General features: G+C 35.3%; 1 protein-coding gene across 1 annotated transcript in view; it reads right to left on the bottom strand.

Annotated features, from left to right (window-relative positions):
- Positions 1 to 20,819, bottom strand: part of LOC140164317 (ARF GTPase-activating protein GIT2-like) — a 73,007-nt gene that overhangs the window by 18,931 nt on the left and 33,257 nt on the right. Inside the window, 2 exon segments of the mRNA XM_072187592.1 lie at positions 14,787 to 15,004; positions 19,395 to 19,515. Coding sequence (XP_072043693.1) covers positions 14,787 to 15,004; positions 19,395 to 19,515 — 339 coding nt within the window.

Below are 20,819 nucleotides of genomic sequence, written 5' to 3'. Positions count from 1 at the left end.
CTTGTGTATGTATGATGCTCTAGTGTACTACATCAGGATCCCTAATTTCCTCAAAGGAAAGATGGATGATGAAAATAATTACATGATTTTGTCTGTGGGTGTTGTACCTGTCAAAACAGGGTTGGAACTCAATACATCTGGAGAGTATTGAGAAATATATGAGTAACTTGTTAGGAAAAACAACAGTGTTTAATTACAACTTTGAAAACCGTTTGTCTCATCACAGTACATGTATTTTCTTAAAGCCATTAAAACAGATTCTTGTCTGTAAAAAGGCTTTAGAAAAGAAAGTAATCCAACGTAGAATGTGTGTATTCACCCCTACCCCACCCTCCCCCTCCCCCGACTCAAACTCAGTCAATATGTGACCCATTGGCACAACTGAGCCCTGAAGTCGCAATCATCATTTTTGAGATATTCAACCAAAATATTCTGCTTGAAATTAGCTTTAAAATGATGTATATCATGTCTATAGTACTTGACATTTAAGTAGTGAAAAATCAATAAAACAGTCAATAAATCCTTTGTTTCCTATTGTTTATTGTTAAGTTCGATGGGGCATATCTCAATAGTGGCACTGGCGACATCCGGGCTCAGTTGTGCCGAGGGGTCACATATAAGCTTGATATCCAAAATAAGTTTGAGAAAAGTTATAGAGGAAGAATTGTTGGTCAGGCCAACTCTGGCCAGCTAAGTACCCAATATCTGTCTTAGGCAGGTGACCTTGTCCTTACATATCACAATGTTCTTTTACACTGGTCTGGACCTTGGCCAGTTGTACATTTCATATATCATAGTATGTTTTGCCACAAAATATTGAGCTTGTTGAAACACTTTATGAATGAATCCAGATGTGTTGTTCCTTCTTGAAGTCGATGAATGTTATTATCGCTGGCAGGTTATGCGCCTCTTTAAAGGCTGCTCATTATCTGGAAAACTCATTACGTTGGGAGCTGTGTACATTTTTGTGGTATAGAGGTGAACATTAACTTGATTATATTTTAAGCCTACTTAATTGGGTTGCCCTTGTAAGTTTGCCTGATCAACTGGATGGGTCTTTAAGATGTTCTTGCACTCTTGCGACAACATGCTTGACTTGTAAAACTAACCATCCAATTTGTGAACAGATTAAAGTTATAACAAGGTAGATAAGGAAAGACTTGTTCAGGTACTTTAACACAAGACACACAGGCCCAAGGCCATCAGACAGGGTGAAGAGGGGATGGATAGGGGAGATATTTTCCCCTGAGTTCTTCATGCTTAAAACTGAGCATATATCCTTAATCGCTGGAACAAGACAGCCAGTGACACACCTGGCTGCTTCAGGAAAGATGTGAAAATTTAGGCACAAAATGTGACATATGTTGTGTGCTCCTTTGTGTCATTTCTATATCAATATTGTTAATCATCACCCTGCTACCATAACTGCCTGTAGAATTTTTTTTGTAATTTTGAGAACAGTACAAAATATGATTCAAGCATGCATCAGTCACATAATCACCCTCATCATTTCTGATTATTTCCTTCCATTTATCTCCTTATCATTTGTTTTTGTGCAAAGATTGGTGAATAAATATGTTTAAATGCATGCTTGAACCACTTTTTGTACTTGTTCTCAAAATAGACGAGGTATTGTTGGTCGAAAAAAATAAAAAATTGATTTTCATTATTTAAATCAATATTGAAAAATAACACTTTGATATTTTGCAAAAGTTCATTCTACAAATCATTTACTTTGAAAATGTGCTTGATTTATTTGTTAATGAGTTATGTACGTTTTGCATAAGTGTTGTTGTTTCAGCCCTCTTTACAACATAACTCAAGAACCACAAGATCTACAAAAGTATATGTGATATTTGAATTCTTCTACACGCTCATTATGAAATGATCAATGCATTTTTTGCCAAAGCTCACTACCATTCGCAAGATGCTGTGAACTACCAAATCGCAACAGTTTAAAATAGTTGCTAACCTTAATATCGTATTTACACTAGTATCAGTACCCTAGCCAAGTTAGTGAATCTAAGAAAGGTATTTTCATATATATAAAGTAACAATTACACTGATACCTAAAATACACACAAGGCAGCCTTTGATATATTGGATTTTGCATCTAAACTTTCCAAGTGAGATATAGGTTAAAATTAATCTGACCATGTCATACTCAGTTTTTTATTGATACAGAAAATAATTTGGTATCAACATGATCTGATCAGGTATACACTACCAGATTCCTACTACTACCACTTGCACATTGCCAAGGAACAAAAGCACTTAGCTGGTACTATGCAGTACCAGGGGAGTAGCAGTGTTGTACCAATGCAGTACCACTGCTGGTGGGTCCGGGAGCAGTAACTACATTGGTACTGTACAGATACTGTGTGTACCAGTCAGGTATCTTGGCGACGATGTACTGTACCTGTGTAAGCAGCTGCAATAGGAATCTTGTAGTTTAGTTACAGCTAGTACTAATATATAGATGCACAATAATTATATGCATGGCCAAAGAGGGGCACACAATGTCGTTATTTTCAGGAGACCTTTTGAAAAAAGCATAAGACCTTCAACACCCACATGCCTATCAAAACCCGAACCTACCTTTCTTTTCCTTTTCCTTTCTACCTTTTCTCTTCTTTTTTCTCTCTTTTCCAGCTGCTTTCCCTATGCACTACCTGTGCCACATGAAATACTGTTCTAAACATAATTGTGTGTAGTCTTCCAATCGACACGTAATGAAACTTTTGTGTGCTTATCAAACAATTTGCTAGTCTGCAATTAACACTGCATGAAGCAAGATCTTTCAAATATAGTCATCTGGTCTCAACTGATGCTAGCCCCCAAAGAAAGTGGCTATTAATTCACTTATGGTGCAAATTATACAACCAGATCTCTCAGTCAAAGGAACTGTTATTGTAAATTCCTTGCATAAAACTACCACTTGATATCCAAAGATAACAAATCCTCTTTGGAGTTGATACTAGGTCTCTGTTACAAAAATCCTCATTTCCTCATCAGTTGGTTCACCAATGCATACTTGTTATTAATCACACATGTAGTTTGCTATTTCTGCAAGAATTTCCTAATCCTAATTAGCTGTAGCTGTTCCAAGTCTAGGCTTCACCAGCAAAGAATAAGCGGCAATAATGACAAAGATTGATTTGCTCCAGAAATGTTACTGAATATTATTTTGTCTGCACAAGCAACAGAAAACAATCAACTGATCCACTCAATTCCTGATCACAAAAATTACTGGCAGCCAATTTTCTATCAGTACTTCATACTGTCAGCGTATCAAATAAATTAATTTATAATCCACTAGTTCAAGATGACATAAAATCCTCATCCGATTTTCTGCATAAAAACAACCATTTCATTTCAAATCCATTTAATTTGTTTTAATTTCTGCCAGATCCTCTTCACCCCACACAAACTCCAGATTAGCTGTCCATTAAGATATCCTGTTTGAAATCAATTATTACTAATTTGACCCTCTTGAAGTTTTCCAGGTCTCCAGAATCCCATTCTACAAGAAGTAGTGAACTTTTCAAGTTTCACTTGCAATAAAATCTTTACACATGGAGTTGCCAATGTACTTCACACATCACGAAACAATACTTTTAAACTTCTCTGCAGTAAACAGGTTAACACTTTCCACCTTTATATCACTAAAATTTGTAAGACATCAGTCAAACTTTTTCAAACTTTAGCTCAGTCAATGACAAGCACCACCACTTGTGACCAATCCCTCTTGTCCAAACACATCCACATTCAATTAAGGAAGTTCACCACTTGGTCAGCTCCAAAAAATAATAACAACTCTGACTCCTTACTATGAAACAGATCAGTCTACAGTGCCTGGATATTTTTTTTCTACAGACGGATGAGGAAGTCAAATATAGCTTGATGATTTTTTGAGTAGCCTTGAAGGGAAGACTTCAAGGGTGAGCGAGTGTAAGTTGATCTGACAGGTGGAACAACGCCTATTAGATGACAAACTTGTAGCAACATACACAGGTTTAGGCATGTATCTTATGAATGTATCCAATCAGCAGACATGTTCATGAGCAGGTGGTTGATGGCAGGAGCGGACCAGCTTTGGTGAAGTTTAAGAAGACTGCCCTGCAGCTAATGATGATAGTGTATAGTAGCAATGATGATGTTGATTTGTAGCACACAAGATTTTGTCAAAAAGGCCTCAGCATGCCTCATCCACTGTCACCTATGCTCCAAAAAAATAAAGCATGTAGTAGTAAAGTAAGGCTTCAAAATATTACCACTGTACTAGAAATATGATGACCATGATGACATTCACCTACTGGACAGACCACCTTTCCTGGCCACTTTTATTACATGTACTTCATTCTAGTAATGTTCAGAATGATGCAACTACTTTCATCAGATCAACAGCAACTTTTACAAAGACAGTGATAACCAATCAAATCAAGGTCCACTAAGATGATTTAATCTACCATAATAATTTTTAAGTCCAAGACCAATTCTGATTAACAGATTTCAATCTCACTTAAGCCTGCAAGACAATAACAAGTCTAAAATCTCAATTTAGTCAGGTTTCTAAGACTTGGTTAGTTATGCATAAGCACAGTAGTAATCAATTAATTATGAATTAATTAAGATCATTGAGATATCAATTAACTAAATGACATCAGACTGATTATATCTGTTATCTGGACTCATCAGTAATTGTGATAACAAACAACCATACATACAAACAAGTAAACAAAACAAGATTGTCGAAAAAAAAAAGGTTCTAAAAATTTAACCTCTTTCCAGACAAAATTGGAACTATTTTGCAATCAGGCAGTATTCTACTTTTCAATCCTTTTGATGCGGGGTTTGCTACCTGTATGCATGGTACATGTAGGGATGCTAACTGGAGGTGTGAGCTCAAAACTTGTTGCCAGGACACTTTCCAGGTATATAACAGAATAATAATAACTTATGTTTTTTATTTATTTGAATAGCATTTGCACCTGCATATGTACATTTTTTGGTTATTTCATTCCTGTATTTCTAGTAGTTTGTCAGTCAGGGAATACAGTGAAGAACTATCATATATTTTGAGTCCAGAGGTCTCTACTGTATTTCTCTTTTCCACAACAGAAGGACCATCTACATAAAGTGTATATGTGTGAGACCAGAGCAGATTGCTTTCAGTTCAATATTTAACTACTGTCTGTTCAATTAGCTTAGATTCTTGAATTTTTAAATATTTGAAAAAATACAAAATTGTGGTCAAAGTCATCAAAGAAAAGTGTTAGCACAGCCTTAGACCTAACATGATTTATACTTGTCAAATTCTAAAGTTCAATTTAAAACCCCATTTCTTTTCAATTTTGGTCTTTTCCCGCGATATTTTTATAACAAGCCGTAGAACGTCGGGTACCATAAACTTTTTTGAATCAATCCATTTAGAGCAATGGGGACGAATGTCATAATGCGCTGAGATAGTATTTATTCGACCATCCGCATCAAGAAGTATTGTGCAGCAAAAAAGCTATATTTGCCAGTAGGCCTAATCTGTTTTGAAACCCTACTGTTGAAACATTACGTTATCATTAATGCACTAAGTTTTCTAAAATAGGCCCAGCTTATATAAATACATTCCTTGCGTATTTATTTATTTATTTATTTATTTATTTATTTATTTATTTATTTATTTATTTATTTATTTATTTATTTATTTATTTATTTATTTATTTATTTATTTATTTATTTATTTATTTATTTATTTATTTATTTATTTATTTATTTATTTATTTATTTATTTATTTATTTATTTTGGGAATGGGTCTGAGAAGGTGTAGGCCTATTGGCCTATTATAAAACTACATTTATTTTCAATTTGTTATTTCGTTTTGTTTGTTGAATATATATATACAAACTATGAGAAGGACATTTGGAAACAAAAGATCTTTTGTACAAGAAAATATTAATTAAATAAATCAGGAAAACCATTCTTGTAAAGTCACTGTATCTGAAAATGTCAAGCGAATGCTGATATTCTTGGGAAGGAATGATGGTATTAAACAAAACTCAATTTACATTGTAAACCAGTTGAAATAAGAACGAAATCCATAATTTTAATGTCATTGTTTAGGAAAAAAATAATGCTCAGAATAATGTTATGCATAAAACGTAATCGCCATATAATTTCGTGTAACAAAAACCGATGGCCCATCATCACCTATAGAAACTATCCAATAACCGGAACGGTATAACAATTGAAATGGCAGGACAGATTGGTGGACAGATTGTTTTGCTAATTTGGATAGGGTCTATACCCTAAGTTGAGAATGGACCGTCCCATTCGATTTGTAAAAAGGTCGCGAACCCTTTTGGTGGACCCAAGTAACTGCCTAAAATGAAGCAAAATTGAAAAGAAATAGGGTTTTAAATTGAACTTGGGAATTTGAAAAGTATAAATCACGTTAGGTCTAAGGCTGTGCTAACACTTTTCTTTGATGACTTTGGCCACAATTTTTTATTTTTTGAAATATCTTAAAAATTCAAGAATCTAAGCTAATTGAACAGACAGTAGACCTATAGAATGATGTTCATAGAAAAACAAGTGATGTCATACATGTATAGGCTTAGCATAATCTGCTTGACTCCATTTTCTTTTGCATGTACTTATATTTATCTAAATGATTCCCAGAATTTCTAACATAATTTGGTACTCAAGATTACATTGCAAGATCCAAGACTTGATTGCAAGATATGACATCAATGCAAAAAGGAAACACCAGGATGAATGCTTAATCTCTTTCACTTTAAACTCACTTCATAACATGAAATCATAAATAACATCGGTGTTCAGGTGTGAAGAAGTTGTCATATAACGTAGCTTATCATATTTGTTGCACTTGATATGAGTTAGACGACAGGTTATGACGTCCAAACATGAATTGCTTCTAAACTTTTGTAATCCTTGTTTTGATGTCCCAAATTATTTGACAAATATTTATGTGTCAAAGGAAGGTTTTAATGTACAGTCATGTAATTTTTAGAAGTGACTCACAATCTTGTACAATATTGAATTGTATAATTAACATCGCTTCAAGCCAATCCATGCAAAAATAGAGGAATAATAAGAACATTTTGAATGCTAATATAGGCAAAATAGAGGCCAGTGAACGTCAACCCGAACATCAAATACAATGGGCATCAGAGACCAGTATCTATTGTTAAAGGGGAAGAGTCTCCAAGATACTTTTAATTTTAGTATGATGTGTATGGTGTCTATATATATCATACTGGGCAAAAAAAAAAAAAAAAGAGGCTAGTAAAATCTACCCACTGACCCGCTGAAAGTTTACGACAAATACCCGCCAAGTATGCAGAAATTTTAAATTTCACGTTAAGTGTAAAGGTGAACAAATACATGTATGTTAATTTCTTAAATTTGGAAAAAATATAGGAATTATAGGACATTTTGTAACATTATAGGAAAATATAGGAAGAGTTCAAAAATATAGGAAAACGGGAAATATAGGGCTACTTGATGTCCTGATTAACCTAATTCCTAATGAAGAGAATGGTTATAAAATTGAAGGGTACACAGTGTAAAAACTAAAGCCATATGCCAACTCTGAATGAACTTGACCTATTATGTACATAATCTAACATGGGGTAGTTTGTTAGGGTATTTGCCTCTGGCAGATTCGTACATAGGTCTGATAGTACTAATCCCTGCAATGACCACTTTGCAACTTGGGCATTTACTGCACATGACAAACAACCTGAATTAAGATTTATGTTGTAAATATGGGATATTAAAATTTGAGCAAATGAACCAATTGAACTACCAATACCGTAGAATTCCGTCTAGAAGCATATATGCCTCTAAACGAGGGTTTTTTTAACGAAAGATATGAAAGGCCAATACCCTTCTCAAAACATTGCAATAGATTGGTCTTACAAATATACATGTTTGTACAGCCGCCTTTATCAGTAATATAGTTGTTCAAACTCCAAATAACGTTTTTGTTGAGAGTGTCTGCCTCTTGTCTCTTGTGTCAAAAAAAAACCTCGTTTAGAGGCATATATATGCTTGTAGACAGAATTTTACGGTAGCTTAGGTTTTAGGGTTTTATAATATAAGGATTAACTTTAAGATTAGGGTAAGGACTTAAAGTTAGTGTGCAGAAGGTATTGTATACTTATTCTGAAACTTCAGTCAAAATATAAACAGGGACACTGTCTGAGACAGGAGTTCTCAATAAGCGGACCAATGGTGGATGACTCATTAGCAGCTCTAAAATGTACATTAAACATAGCAAAACAAAGAGTATTTGGCCCTCAAATATCGTTCTTTGAAATGTATTTGGCCCTCGGTGGCCTGTGAGCAAATCTTTTAGAGAACCCCTTGTCTATTGGTAACTACAATCTACAAGATGTCTTACACTTCCCAGAATCCTTTGCAACACTGCTATAACTTTGTACAGGTTCCCTTAGTTTTCATGTTGAGAATAGACTGGCAAAACATGGGTTCATAGTCAAGAAATAAACATATTTTGCCAGATCTGGATGTGCTTTGTTCATTGAGGTAGTTTTTGTTACTATCAACCCGCTGCACTAGATAGCAAATCATTACAGAAAATTGAAATTGAAGAAATGCATTGTGGGAAGTGTCAAATATCATCTGGTATCATTCTGTGTACTTCAATTTGTTGTTTTGATGTTCAACAAGGATGTGTCAAAGCATCAGAGATGTGTCGTCAAAGAGGTTGTCACTGGCTGAATGCAGCTGTAAATGCTAAATTTACACACCTATGAAAGCAAACACTCCTGCTGCTTTCAAAATTTTAAGTCACTTATTACTTGACCAATGATGACAAAGGAAGTGACATCCTGATGCATTAAGTGTCAGTTCATTTTTAATTTGCCACTTGTTGGATAGAAAATACAGTTCTCTAATGGATATGATGAGATGTTGATGGATCCTGTACACACCTAATGGTTCTGATATCACAGGTGCCGTAATCCTTGAACAGATGGTCAGTGTACTTGGGGAGATCACCGTTATTTGATGTGATCAGTTATTAATTTTTCTATAGTTTTCAGCAGAGAACTTCAGCGGTCTGCCAATTTGGAGTAGTTTATGGCGTATACGAAAGTTTTGATTGGCTAATTGAATCATGTCATCATCACATCGGCACCTCATTCGCTGGTCAAGCTGTGTAGCAACGCGGTACGTGATAATCAGACTGAGCAGACAAACACTGCTGAAGTAATTTGTTGAATGGTATAGCAACACATGGTATAATTTTCAATTCTAGACCTGGATAATACCAACAGCAATCCTACTAATATACACATATATTTTTTAGCTATTTTTAACATAGATTTTTCATCTTTTCTGTCCTTTTGTGGTACTTTTTATTCTATAAATTGTATATATTTGTGTGGAAATTGAGGGTGCTATTTATTATTTATCCCCCTAATATTTGTTATTCCTTTCATTTCACGCTACCAAAATATAGAAAATCTCCTTGCTATCTGTTATTCATTTTTATGATGTTTTAATGTTATAGAGATGCAAACAAGATTTAAAATAAACAGCGCCATCAGTGTTCAAATTTACTTAAAACATAATTATATAGTTCTACATACCATCAAACAGCCTTTCATAGAGTTAATGAAAGCCATCTGAAGTGCACATGTAGCTGTCTACATGTACTAGGGTTGTAAAGGTATGCAAGTGAAACTTTCTCATCTTTTGCAGTTCACCTTTGCACTATTCCCACTAACATTCATCTCACAACCCTTGCCAACATGTAAATGAGAAAAACTTAAGGATCTATAATGAGCGTTTATTGCGTTTCGACAGTATTTTTTGTAGGACATGAGAGCACCTCAGACCGATCGAATTGCATTCTGAATACGAAGCATGTCTTTCTGATATCAAGTAATTTTCATTTTTGAAAATCACAATATAATACAAATTTTATGACAAATTATAAAAATTTGATATTTTTCAAATTTTTGATATATAACAGTCCTCGAGTAAATTATATAAATCTAATGATATATTCTTAAAGTGTATGTAGCTGGGAGGAAAAGCCGACGGTCAATTGAAAATTTTGACCTTTCATATTGAAGATATGGATTTTTTTCCCAAAAAGACCTTCTTTTTTTTGTGTGTTTTGGGAAAAAAAATCCATATCTTCAATACGAAAGGTCAAAATTTTCAATTGATCGTCGGCTTTTCATCCCACCTACATACACTTTAAGTATAAATCATCAGATTTATAAAGTTTACTTCAAGTACTGTTAAATATAAAAAATATCAATTTTTAATGATTTGCCATAAAATGTGTATTAAATTGCGAATTTCAAAAAATCAAAATTATTTGATATCAGAATGACATTCTTCGTATTCAGAATGCAATTCGATATGTATGATGTGCTCTAATGTCCCAAAATAAATACTGTCCAAACGTTCATACCCCAGCCCTTAACATTATCCACATATTTACCTGAAATTATTTGAAATTCAACAAACTAACTTTATTGTGGAATGTTGAAGAATGGCCTATTTTAGCATTACATTCTTGTGAACTTGAATTCTATCATGCATACTTACAAATTGCATATCTTACAATCAATTCACAAGATCTTGCACTAAAAAGGCACCCATTTAATTAATAATCTTTTTAAATTTCTGTTTACTAATTACAGAAGGAAGTACAACTTCCTTGTGTCCTATACAATGGCGACATCGCCACCCTAAAGATAAGACATGGCGGATTAGTGCACATACATGTAACAACAGGCCTGATCCCTGCAAGGTTATTATATGGATTTACAAGACATGGGCACTTTGAGCTTAGTTTGGAGACTTAATGTTTTGTCATAGGTTTACCCCGGAGGGACTTTGGAAGTGACGGGGATGTGTGGACAGAAGTCTGAAACTAGGGGTCTTTGGGTGAGTGCCTAGACACAGAAAAATGGGGGTCTTTCAGTGAGAAGGCCCCCAAAAAGAGGGGTCTTTCCATGAGACTGTGGAAAATCTGACCAACAAGGGGGTCATTCAGTGAGATTGGGAACAATTTTGGGTCAGGAAATAAAAGTTGATACAAAATGTTCAAAAATTCATTTTTTTGGGGTGAGAGCCTAGACACCGAAAAAATGGGGGTCTTTTGGTGACAGGAAAATAAAAAAAGGGGGTCATTGGATGATTGGGAGTTCAGTCAAACAAAAAAGGGGGTCATTGGGTACGTGAGAGGGAGTGTCACACATTTTAGTGAATGCCCCTGGGGGGTTTTTCACTGATGCCACTACGACCTTTCAGGAAACAGTTCTCTTATTCTAATACCCTTGTACAGTCATAAAGAAACTTCTCAATGTGTTGGGTAAAAAAACTCATACTCCACAACCTGAGGTCAAATGCCGAGCTATTATTACTGAAAGGTATTCATACACTCTTACAACCACATAGCCAATCAGAAAAACTGTTAGAAAATATGTACATACACTTGCGAGCAGTTCTGTGTACTAAGCGCAGTGAGATCGAATCTTGCAGGATTGATTAATTTTTCTTGAAGTTGGATGTATTAATATTGTTCAAATTTTTTAGCATTTTTAGTATTTGTTTGTTATGAAAAATAACAGAAATTGAAGAAATTCTTTGTCGCTGAACTTTGCGCGTGCATTATTCAGCAGCATGTGATGCGGATTTATTAACCTATAAATAGGATTTCTTGCTAGAAAACAAAGAGAGCAAGAAATTTCTTGGCCATTTTTAAACTTTACTGAAATCATGTAAAAATGTTTTTTGGCCAAAATGTTAAGATTTTGACTGAAAAATAGTTCAAAATATGTTAGCAAAAAAAATGATCTGTAGTTCACAATGATGTATATCTTTATACTCATTCATTCAGGTATGCCCTGATCATGTTGCTTGGGGACATGGGTGCACAGGTGGGAATAATCAACACGCACACACCCCCACACACACGACTCATGATACCATAAGGTCTTTTCCATCGGATGACCTAAAAACATGCGGTACATCCAACTGTCTGATCTTCTCAGTTTGTCCTTGAGGCATATATACCCAAGCGAAATTCATATGGTAATAGCGATACACTCAAGCTCTGTAATTTGTATGCCAAATCTAATCAAATAAGATAGATAGGCCTATAACAGGGGTTAAGATGCTTTAAGATTAAATTCTCAATAAATTGTATTTGGCATTCATTAACAGATAAGCAAGTGACTGCACTATTTTTTGTATAATTAATTGCCACAAATTTGCTGACTAAGGAATTGCTCAACACAACTGGGTCAGTACAGTTGGAAGTGGGTCATTGCTTGGGGCCATAAATATGTTAGAAGCACAATAAAATGCAGTGAACTGAAGAATACTGAGGGCAAGTTATAAGTTGAATTTTATGTCACTATTTCAGAAAAAGGCACTTTTCCTATTTTTAGTTATTTTTCAAACATATCGTTGTCACAGCACATAGTGGCATAGTGTGATTTTTCCAAATTTTCCATTTCACATTTTAAGGTTTAGAGCTGGCTATATCCTATAATAGTTATTCCTTGTTAACTATTAAAGTTACAATTTAATCGTTTGAACCTTAAACTTCAATTTCAAATGGAACTGCCCAAGTAGCGGAGGAGTATCAACCCCATTACTAGTAACATATCATTTGAAAACGTTTTACTTAGAAACATATTTATCCTTCACGTATGCCTTTATGTGTTGCGACCGACGTTATATCCTAGAATGAACAAGCATGCAGTTGCAGTACACCAATAAGAGTACATAGCCTGGATGATGATTGGTCAACTTTGCCTGTTTATCTGTGTATTCCAGTATGGTTGCAGTTATTCAAAAATAGGGTGGTCTCTATGAATATGGAGAGTTGAAAAACTTTTTGGTGCTCAAAATTCCAGAAAGAGCGAGTGAACACTGAGTGCATTAGCCTATCAATCAAGGGTCATAGGTCAAAAACCTAGATGGTGGGTTCCCTTAGCTTTGAAGTGTGTTTCATGAATATAATTTTATGTTCAAATTGCCAAGAAACTCAACTCAATAATGTGAAACCTTATTGAAACTAAATGGTATACTGGTTTCAATTCTGGGAAGCAGGAAGACTTTTTATTTACATTTGCCAATTTAGTTTTGTACCTGACATTTGTTGCTGATTTTTAACATATAGTACGAAACATTTGATTTCATATGCAATTACTTTTGTGAAAAAAGGTTTGCAATGTGTAAAATTCTATTTCTGCATTTCCTCAAATAGTCACCCAACCCCCCTCTCAAATAAACGCCCCACCACTTTTTTTTTTTTTTTCAACCAAGATGTTTCAACCATGCTATCTTGTGTAGTAAGCTTACCAAGTTGCACAAATGGTCGATAATCGGCGAAAATCTGGTCGGAAGCCCGGAAGTGAACCAGAAGTCAGTGTTCCTAAGTTCATAGTTCGTCATTTCAGCATGAGTTTTAAGCTTTCAAAACTGACCTCAAATACCCCACCCCCCTGTTTAGAAAATGCAATGCCCCTGGGGCGTCTATTCGAGGAAATATGGTATATGTGTATTTTTGTACATACATTATTTTGTATTGTATTTGATAAACATAGAAGCCAGTCATGCAGTAGCTGTTGTTTTTTTGTATTAAATCTATTGTTTGTTTTTCATTATGGAATCAAATTACTTTACTTTGCACTTTAACTTAAAAATGTAGATTCATGCACAATGGTTCATGCAGTCATGCTAAATGGTGATGACAAAAAAGCTTTTTTTGAAAGATTTTTACATATTTTTCCAATTTCATGCCAGCTGTAAGTGTGAAAAGCAACATATTTTCATATTGTACAGCTTCTGAGAAAGAAAATAATGCACTTTTTGAGCCCTGTTTTGCATTTACAGATATACTGCAAGACTTCGAGGAGTTCAATAATTGAATTCAATGACATATTAATATGAAGGTGCAGAGCCATTTTATAAAAAAATCTTCTCAGAGTATTTGATTTAATTAATCATAATTTGAACATTTCACAGATGACTGAGAGTCTGAGACTATACACAGTATTGTTCTTAGAGAATGTTAAGAAGCTGTTCAAAGGTGTTACAGTTAATTGTTGTCTTTTAAGACATCATTCATTGTATATAGTTGTCCAATGGAATTTTCAAATTGATTATGAAATATAGATCATGTCCTATCAAAATCCTCAGCAGTTGTCATCATCCTTTGCTGACCAGTATATGCACTGGTGTCATAAACGTTGAGGACCCATGCTTTAATAATCATGCAGAATAATCAGATTATTGACAATAAGGCTACTGAAGAATGAAGTGGTCATACAAGCATATCAGTGGACCAGTCCATTAACTTTATTTATAAACACTGCTATCACCTCATATATGTGACCCCTCGGCACAACTGAGCCCGGATGTCGCCAGTGCCACTATTGAGATATGCTCCATTGAACTTAACAATAAACAATAGGAAACAAAGGATTTATTGACTGTTTTATTGATTTTTCACTACTTAAATGTCAAGTACTACATGTATATACATGATATACATCATTTTAAAGCTAATTTCAAGCAGAATATTTTTGGTTGAATATCTCAAAAATGATGATTGGCGACATCCGGGCTCAGTTGTGCCGAGGGGTCACATATATGGTGAAGACCAATCAGAAGAGTTGGCTACCAAATGATGAAACAATATATGTGTCCATATAAAAGACAAATGCCCTATAAATTTCTTAGAGATTTCACAATGTTATCTTCAACATACCTCTGATCGTTTCTCTTTGCCATTTCCAGAACTCTCTTGAGATGTAGGATCAGAATTTGTGGGAGTACGAGTTTTGACATCAGCCAGTTCACCGTAGTCTTCGTCTGAGGCTACACTGTCGTATAATGGTTCATTGTCATCCATACTATTAGTCTTTTCAGCATTCTTGTCCTTGTGTGCTGGTGGTTTTGGTGGTTCTCGTTGTACATCAATAATTTCTGTACGAGAAGAAAATACACAAATTGTTTGTCCTGAAAATGTGCAAACCTCTTCACATACACTCACCAGATTTTTATTGCTACTGCCCACAGATGTACACTGCTACCCAGCTCCTTCATTGGTACCAGTGTGGGTACTCTAGAGTACACACATTGGATTATCATGTGAAGTTCACACAATGATTGGATTGGGACTGTAAAAGTAGCCGCAAAGTAGCTGGGCAGCAGTGTACCTCTGGGGTCAGCATCAATACAATGGTACTTGGTAAATTGAGCAAAGTAGAAAACATGTTCTCTGCTATTACAACAGATATCATACTGTATTAACAAACTGAGAGTTAAACTCAAAATCAAAAGTAATTTCAAGGAAGTAATAACTTTCATTTGTTGATTTAAATATTAACTTTCATTACCAGAGTCAACATGTACAAATCAAAATTTATGATGAGAGTCAAATATGTAAGTTAAAGGAAGTCTCTGGCAATCACAACATTATGCCTTATTATATGTAAGAAAAATAATTATCAAGCACAAATCATGTGGTTTTATTTAAAACAAACTCATAGTGACCATAAAAACAAATAAAAACATCCGTTTCTCAACATGTGATATTCAAAATTCACAGGCGCCGAAATTGTCGAGTGCAATGACGTCCCAGTAATGCAATGAAGGCTGACGACAATTGAGTGAAAATAACAATTACGTCATTGCACTTGGACAATTTTGGCGCAAGAATTTTGAACATCACATGTTAAGAGCCGACTGTTTTTATGGTCAATATGAGTTTGTTTTAAAGAAAACCATATGATTCGTGCTTGATAATTACTTTTCTAACATTGCCGGACACTCCTGTTAAAGTAAAGTGAAAGTCAAGTCCAAGTTTAAGTCAAGGCAAGTAGTAAAAATATTTCACTTCACGCTATCTTTTCTTTCCTAAATATGAAATCTAGCTCTAGATTCTACATTCCAGCCTCAATTATAAACAATACGTTTTCCAGCTGAATTTAAGTAGTACACCATCAAATCACTATATCAGAAAATTTAGCAGCTTTTGTAGAATATTGTAATATTAAATGCTTGTAAAATACTTCATTATCATAATAATAATAATGAAGACAGATTTAATATAGCGCCTAATGCAAATGCCTCTAGGCGCTTTACACAACCAGGAACAGATTAAAATATCTTAAGCTACAAACAAAGAAAATTTTTAAGGGCCTAACAAAACAATTTTTTTTTTCTTTTTAAATAATAAACACAATTTTATACAGAACAATATATATAAACAAAATGAAAATGTCATAATCCACGCTACCTCACATGAGCCAAAAAAGCAAACGAGGAGGCACGACAAAAGGCACATATGAAGCGACGAGGAGAATGAGTTAAAACATCATAATTCATAATATCAATAAGCACATACATGTGCGAATTAACTTTCAATACAGTTTGTTGAGCATGGCACAATAGTACATTGACAATACATGTAGTTGTGCAAAACCAAAGAGACCATGGTCCCCAATTCAACTGAATGATGTGTAGTCTGATATCATCACTATGTTTCTACTTCAAATGGAAGGCCATTATTCAAACATTTTATTCCAAGTTTTGAATTAAATCACTCCAGCAGGATATTGCAAGCACAATAGAGGCCTAATTACATAATGTGTTCTTGAAAAAAATATATTGTATAATTATCATTCATATATGACGTGTTTGGGGCTCGAGCAAACTGACATGAAAATTTTGCTCACTCATCAAGTTATCATGGGGAATTAAGGTGAGATTACCTGAGTACTGACTGTGAACTCATGTAGTACAGTGGTTAGACTCTGCACCAGTAATCCAGCGACTGGGGTTCAATCCCTGCGAGTCCTGATTTCTTTTCTCTCAAAATTTTCATATGTCAGTTTTCCTCGAGCCCCAAACACATTGTTTAGATAATAATTTCTCAGGCTTGCATCGTTATTTCCGATTCTCGCATATATTAATTTGTGTCTCGCATTGTCTTACGCCCTGCTAGGGTGAACAGCCCTCGAATTAACCCACGGCACCGACAGCATATTGCCGTGGGTGCCCACCCCCCCATTGCCGCAATGCCCTCAAAATATGTCCTTTACCGACGGCAGTCACTTGTCCGTGCCCTAAATGAAGTTGCCGTGGGTGCCCTAGCCGCCAGCCCTGCCCCTTCATTATAAAATCATTAACAAGTACTGGTTAAATCCCAGCAAAATTGTGGAAAATTAAATCGAAAATCTTGAACACGATCGCTATTTTGAGCATCGTAACCCAGCTATCGATCACAGTACACACAATAGTTTGTTGTGAATTAATATTCATTACCCCTACGTAGGCTTACATATTCAGCCAATCACATCGGCTTATACATTATCTGGTTACTAGAAATCTGACTTCATTTTCTCGATTGGTCAGAGAAATACCTTCAACGTACTATCGACCAATCAGAAACGCTGTTAGTAACTATAGCTTCTCGACCTCGTGTCGTGAACAAAAATCTGAGTGCTGGGCAAATCAATTCTCTCGATTATCAAACATTGACTTCCCATTGCAAACCGATGGCGATACCCTTCCGGTATCGCCTTATCTTGTACATGTGAGCCCATCTCTAGATATGTTTTGCACGAAATAGTTTTTATCCCGGCGAATTTGATCAATATTATTACCAAAGTTACAGCTGTTTCATCGCTACATTTCGAGTCAGTTTTGCAGCTCAGAACTAGGGATCGCAAAATTTAAGTAAATTAAACTGTATTATAAAGCAGGGTTTTTAAGCAATCAGGTTAGTTTTAGTGTAAAGTTGAGAGTCAAATTTTACTTTGGTGTCGAATTCAGCTGACGGTAATGCATCTATTCGCTTTTGAAAAATTGTCTTGGTGCCCTTCTCAAATTTTCAACAGTTGCCTTGACGCCCTTTTGAAATATTACAAATTGCCGTGCTGCCTTGCCTTTTCAGTGAAAATCCACGGCAATTATCAACTTGCCCTAAAAAAGTTGCCGTGCCCCTTCAGATCCTTAATTCGAGGGCTGAGGGTGAAGCATATAGGCCGCCGCCTCCTTCATTATTTTAATATTATTATTCATATGCACGATACAGTCCCATGGAGTGGTGCATAATGCTGTTGGGTGGCACATCACCCTCACTTTTTTGTTCATGCAATCTAAATCAAACATATTCAAGGCCTTAAATTAGAGTCCGAAGTTTACCGTTTTCTAAAATCCATTTTCCGTGTTTTAATACGTGTTGTAAAATTTGTAAATCCATGTTTGATGAATAAAAGCTTAAAATGTATAAACAATTATTATGAATGATATGAATGTCACAATAAAGTGTTCAATATCGCGATCAATATGCTCTGATTGGAATATTATCACGATAATAGGCCGACTGTTATGATGTTTGGATGGATAGGGGTTCATGCCTTGGTTATACCTTTATTTCGGTATTATTAAACAGTATTTTTTATCATAAAAATTGACACACACAACTCAAGATTGTTTTTAACATTTATTTCTCTTATTTTTTAACAATTTTTGTCACGTCATACAAAAATGTCATTTTCCGTGTTGTACCTCCGATTCCATGATTTTTTTCTGTTTTCCGTAAAACGGAAAACTTCGGACTCTATCTTAAATGGTAATGCAGTTATAAGACAAATGAGCATTCTTCTGAAGCCAAAATTTCAATTTTGATGGGTTCTGTAAGAGGAGTGACACTGCCAATTATGTAACCAACCTTACTACAATCAAACCTTTGTAACCTTTTAAATTTAAAAATAATAATAAATAAACATTTTGAAGTGCACTATGCAAAGTCTCCAGGCGCTGTTCAATTTCATTTCATTTCATTTTTTTTTTCAAATTTCAACTTTAAAATGTTGTACACAATCAATTGTATCAAATTGAGTTCAGGGTGAAGAGTGCAATACTAAAACTCTATCTAAACTAGTTGTGAATGTGTCGTCATTAGAAACCCAGAGTGTCCAAATTAAAGTGCTTTTCAATTTGAAATCCATAACCCCCTGTAAAAAGTTACAAACACAATATCTGTTGAACCATATGTTGAACTTAAACCAGGTGGAAATAGTGCAATATTTCAATACGCCTGTGCACACAATTTTTGAATTTTGAATTTCAAAATGGTCTATAGTATTTTATTTTCAGCAACGTTTGTGTATATTTAATTGGGTGCAGCTCAAATCATGAGTGTTCGCTCCTCAGAGGCATTTATAGACACTGCATAATGTAGATACGTGTGTGAACTAGTTAACCTCACTGACTCACCAAGAATAAAAATACTTGAATGAGCGTGTATCGTATAGCCAATACCGTATACAGTATACTTTTATGTGATCGCGGCCTTATTACTCACGTTTTTCCTCTCCTCTATTAAGTGACATAGTTCCTTGTTGCCTTCTCCTAGCTTCTTTCAGTATGTCTATAATAAGCGTTGCAAACTCCCTGGCACTAAACCTGGCTAGCTTCTGTCGACCCTGTAAAAATGGTGGGAGAAACATACCCTGTTAACTAGATCGGCATTTAGTTGACTTTTAAATTGAAATAATAAATGACAAGTAGTACTCCTATAGAGGCCCTGCATTCTTTTATCGATTGGCTCCAAACAAAGGATTTGAACCGGTGTCCTTCACCGTAGTTATGACGGAGTGCAGTCCATTCAATCAAATGTTGTCATCAACCTATTTGATCGTAGTGCAGGGTTATGTGTGTGTGACGAACTGTCACGGTAGATTGCAATCATGCTTTTGTTGAATGCATTTGAGTAGTCCGCCATATTTACGGCATGATACGTCACATGCAAGGCCTCTATTGGTGAATTGCAATAGATTAAGATTCAAAACTAAATAGCTTGGCATGCATCTGTTGAATCAATAGCTGCCATGCTGTGATGACTTGTAATACTAAGCTCTCGATCATGAATAAACCTACTTCTTTGGATATTTTATCACTGGAAAAAAATGTATACAGCATTTGACTCCATTAGCATGGCATACCCTGGATTTTACGGCTATCACTGCACATTTTTGGATTGAAATATATTTTGTCAGGATGAAATCACAACTATCAATTATGATGTTGCAGAATTGAAACATGGCCTGAAAAAAACTGATGAAGAGATGATCGAGTTAAAAGAGGATATTGTGCCAAAACTGAAAAAAAGAACTTAACAAGAAGATACAGGATCAACGAGAAGATACAGGATCTACAGAAAAACAGACATGAATCTGAACTCTATATTAAGGAAGCAAACTTGTTCTTCTTTAACATTCCAGTTAAAACACTGCAGAGATACCGCAACCCTTAACAAAGTGTGTAAATACAGCCCCTTTTCCATTGCCAAACATTTCCGTTAAGGCAAGTGGCCCAGGATCTTGGGTTGACATTGGACCTTTTACGCAAAGTTAATTTATTAGTGGTGCTGATCGCCAACTTCAATGAAAACGCTATGGGCCAAGCCCATATATGATGTCCATCCAATATCAGGAGAATGCCTGCCTGTCCCTTCAGTCACCTTATGGCGGAGAACATGAAAAATGCTGCTTGTTGGCGAAACCTTCTGCCAGCTAGTCGAAGAGCAGGCTAAGAAGGTCGCCAACGAGTCTTCTCTGAAGAGATCAGAGGCTACCCTACAACAAGGGTATGGTGGCAAGACAACGTCTCACAGGAATCACAAGAAGAAGTCTTCCAAGAAGCGTGCCTATACATTGGCTCCAGCTGTAGTGAGGCAATCACCACCAGCATCTGAGCCATGTGCTACTCTACTGCTCCTCCCCAAGTC

This window comes from Amphiura filiformis, chromosome 11 (assembly GCF_039555335.1).
Source record: "Amphiura filiformis chromosome 11, Afil_fr2py, whole genome shotgun sequence".
NCBI lineage: Eukaryota > Metazoa > Echinodermata > Ophiuroidea > Amphilepidida > Amphiuridae > Amphiura > Amphiura filiformis.
Note: the sequence above shows the minus strand (reverse complement) of the source record. Positions and strands in the feature narration are given on the sequence as shown.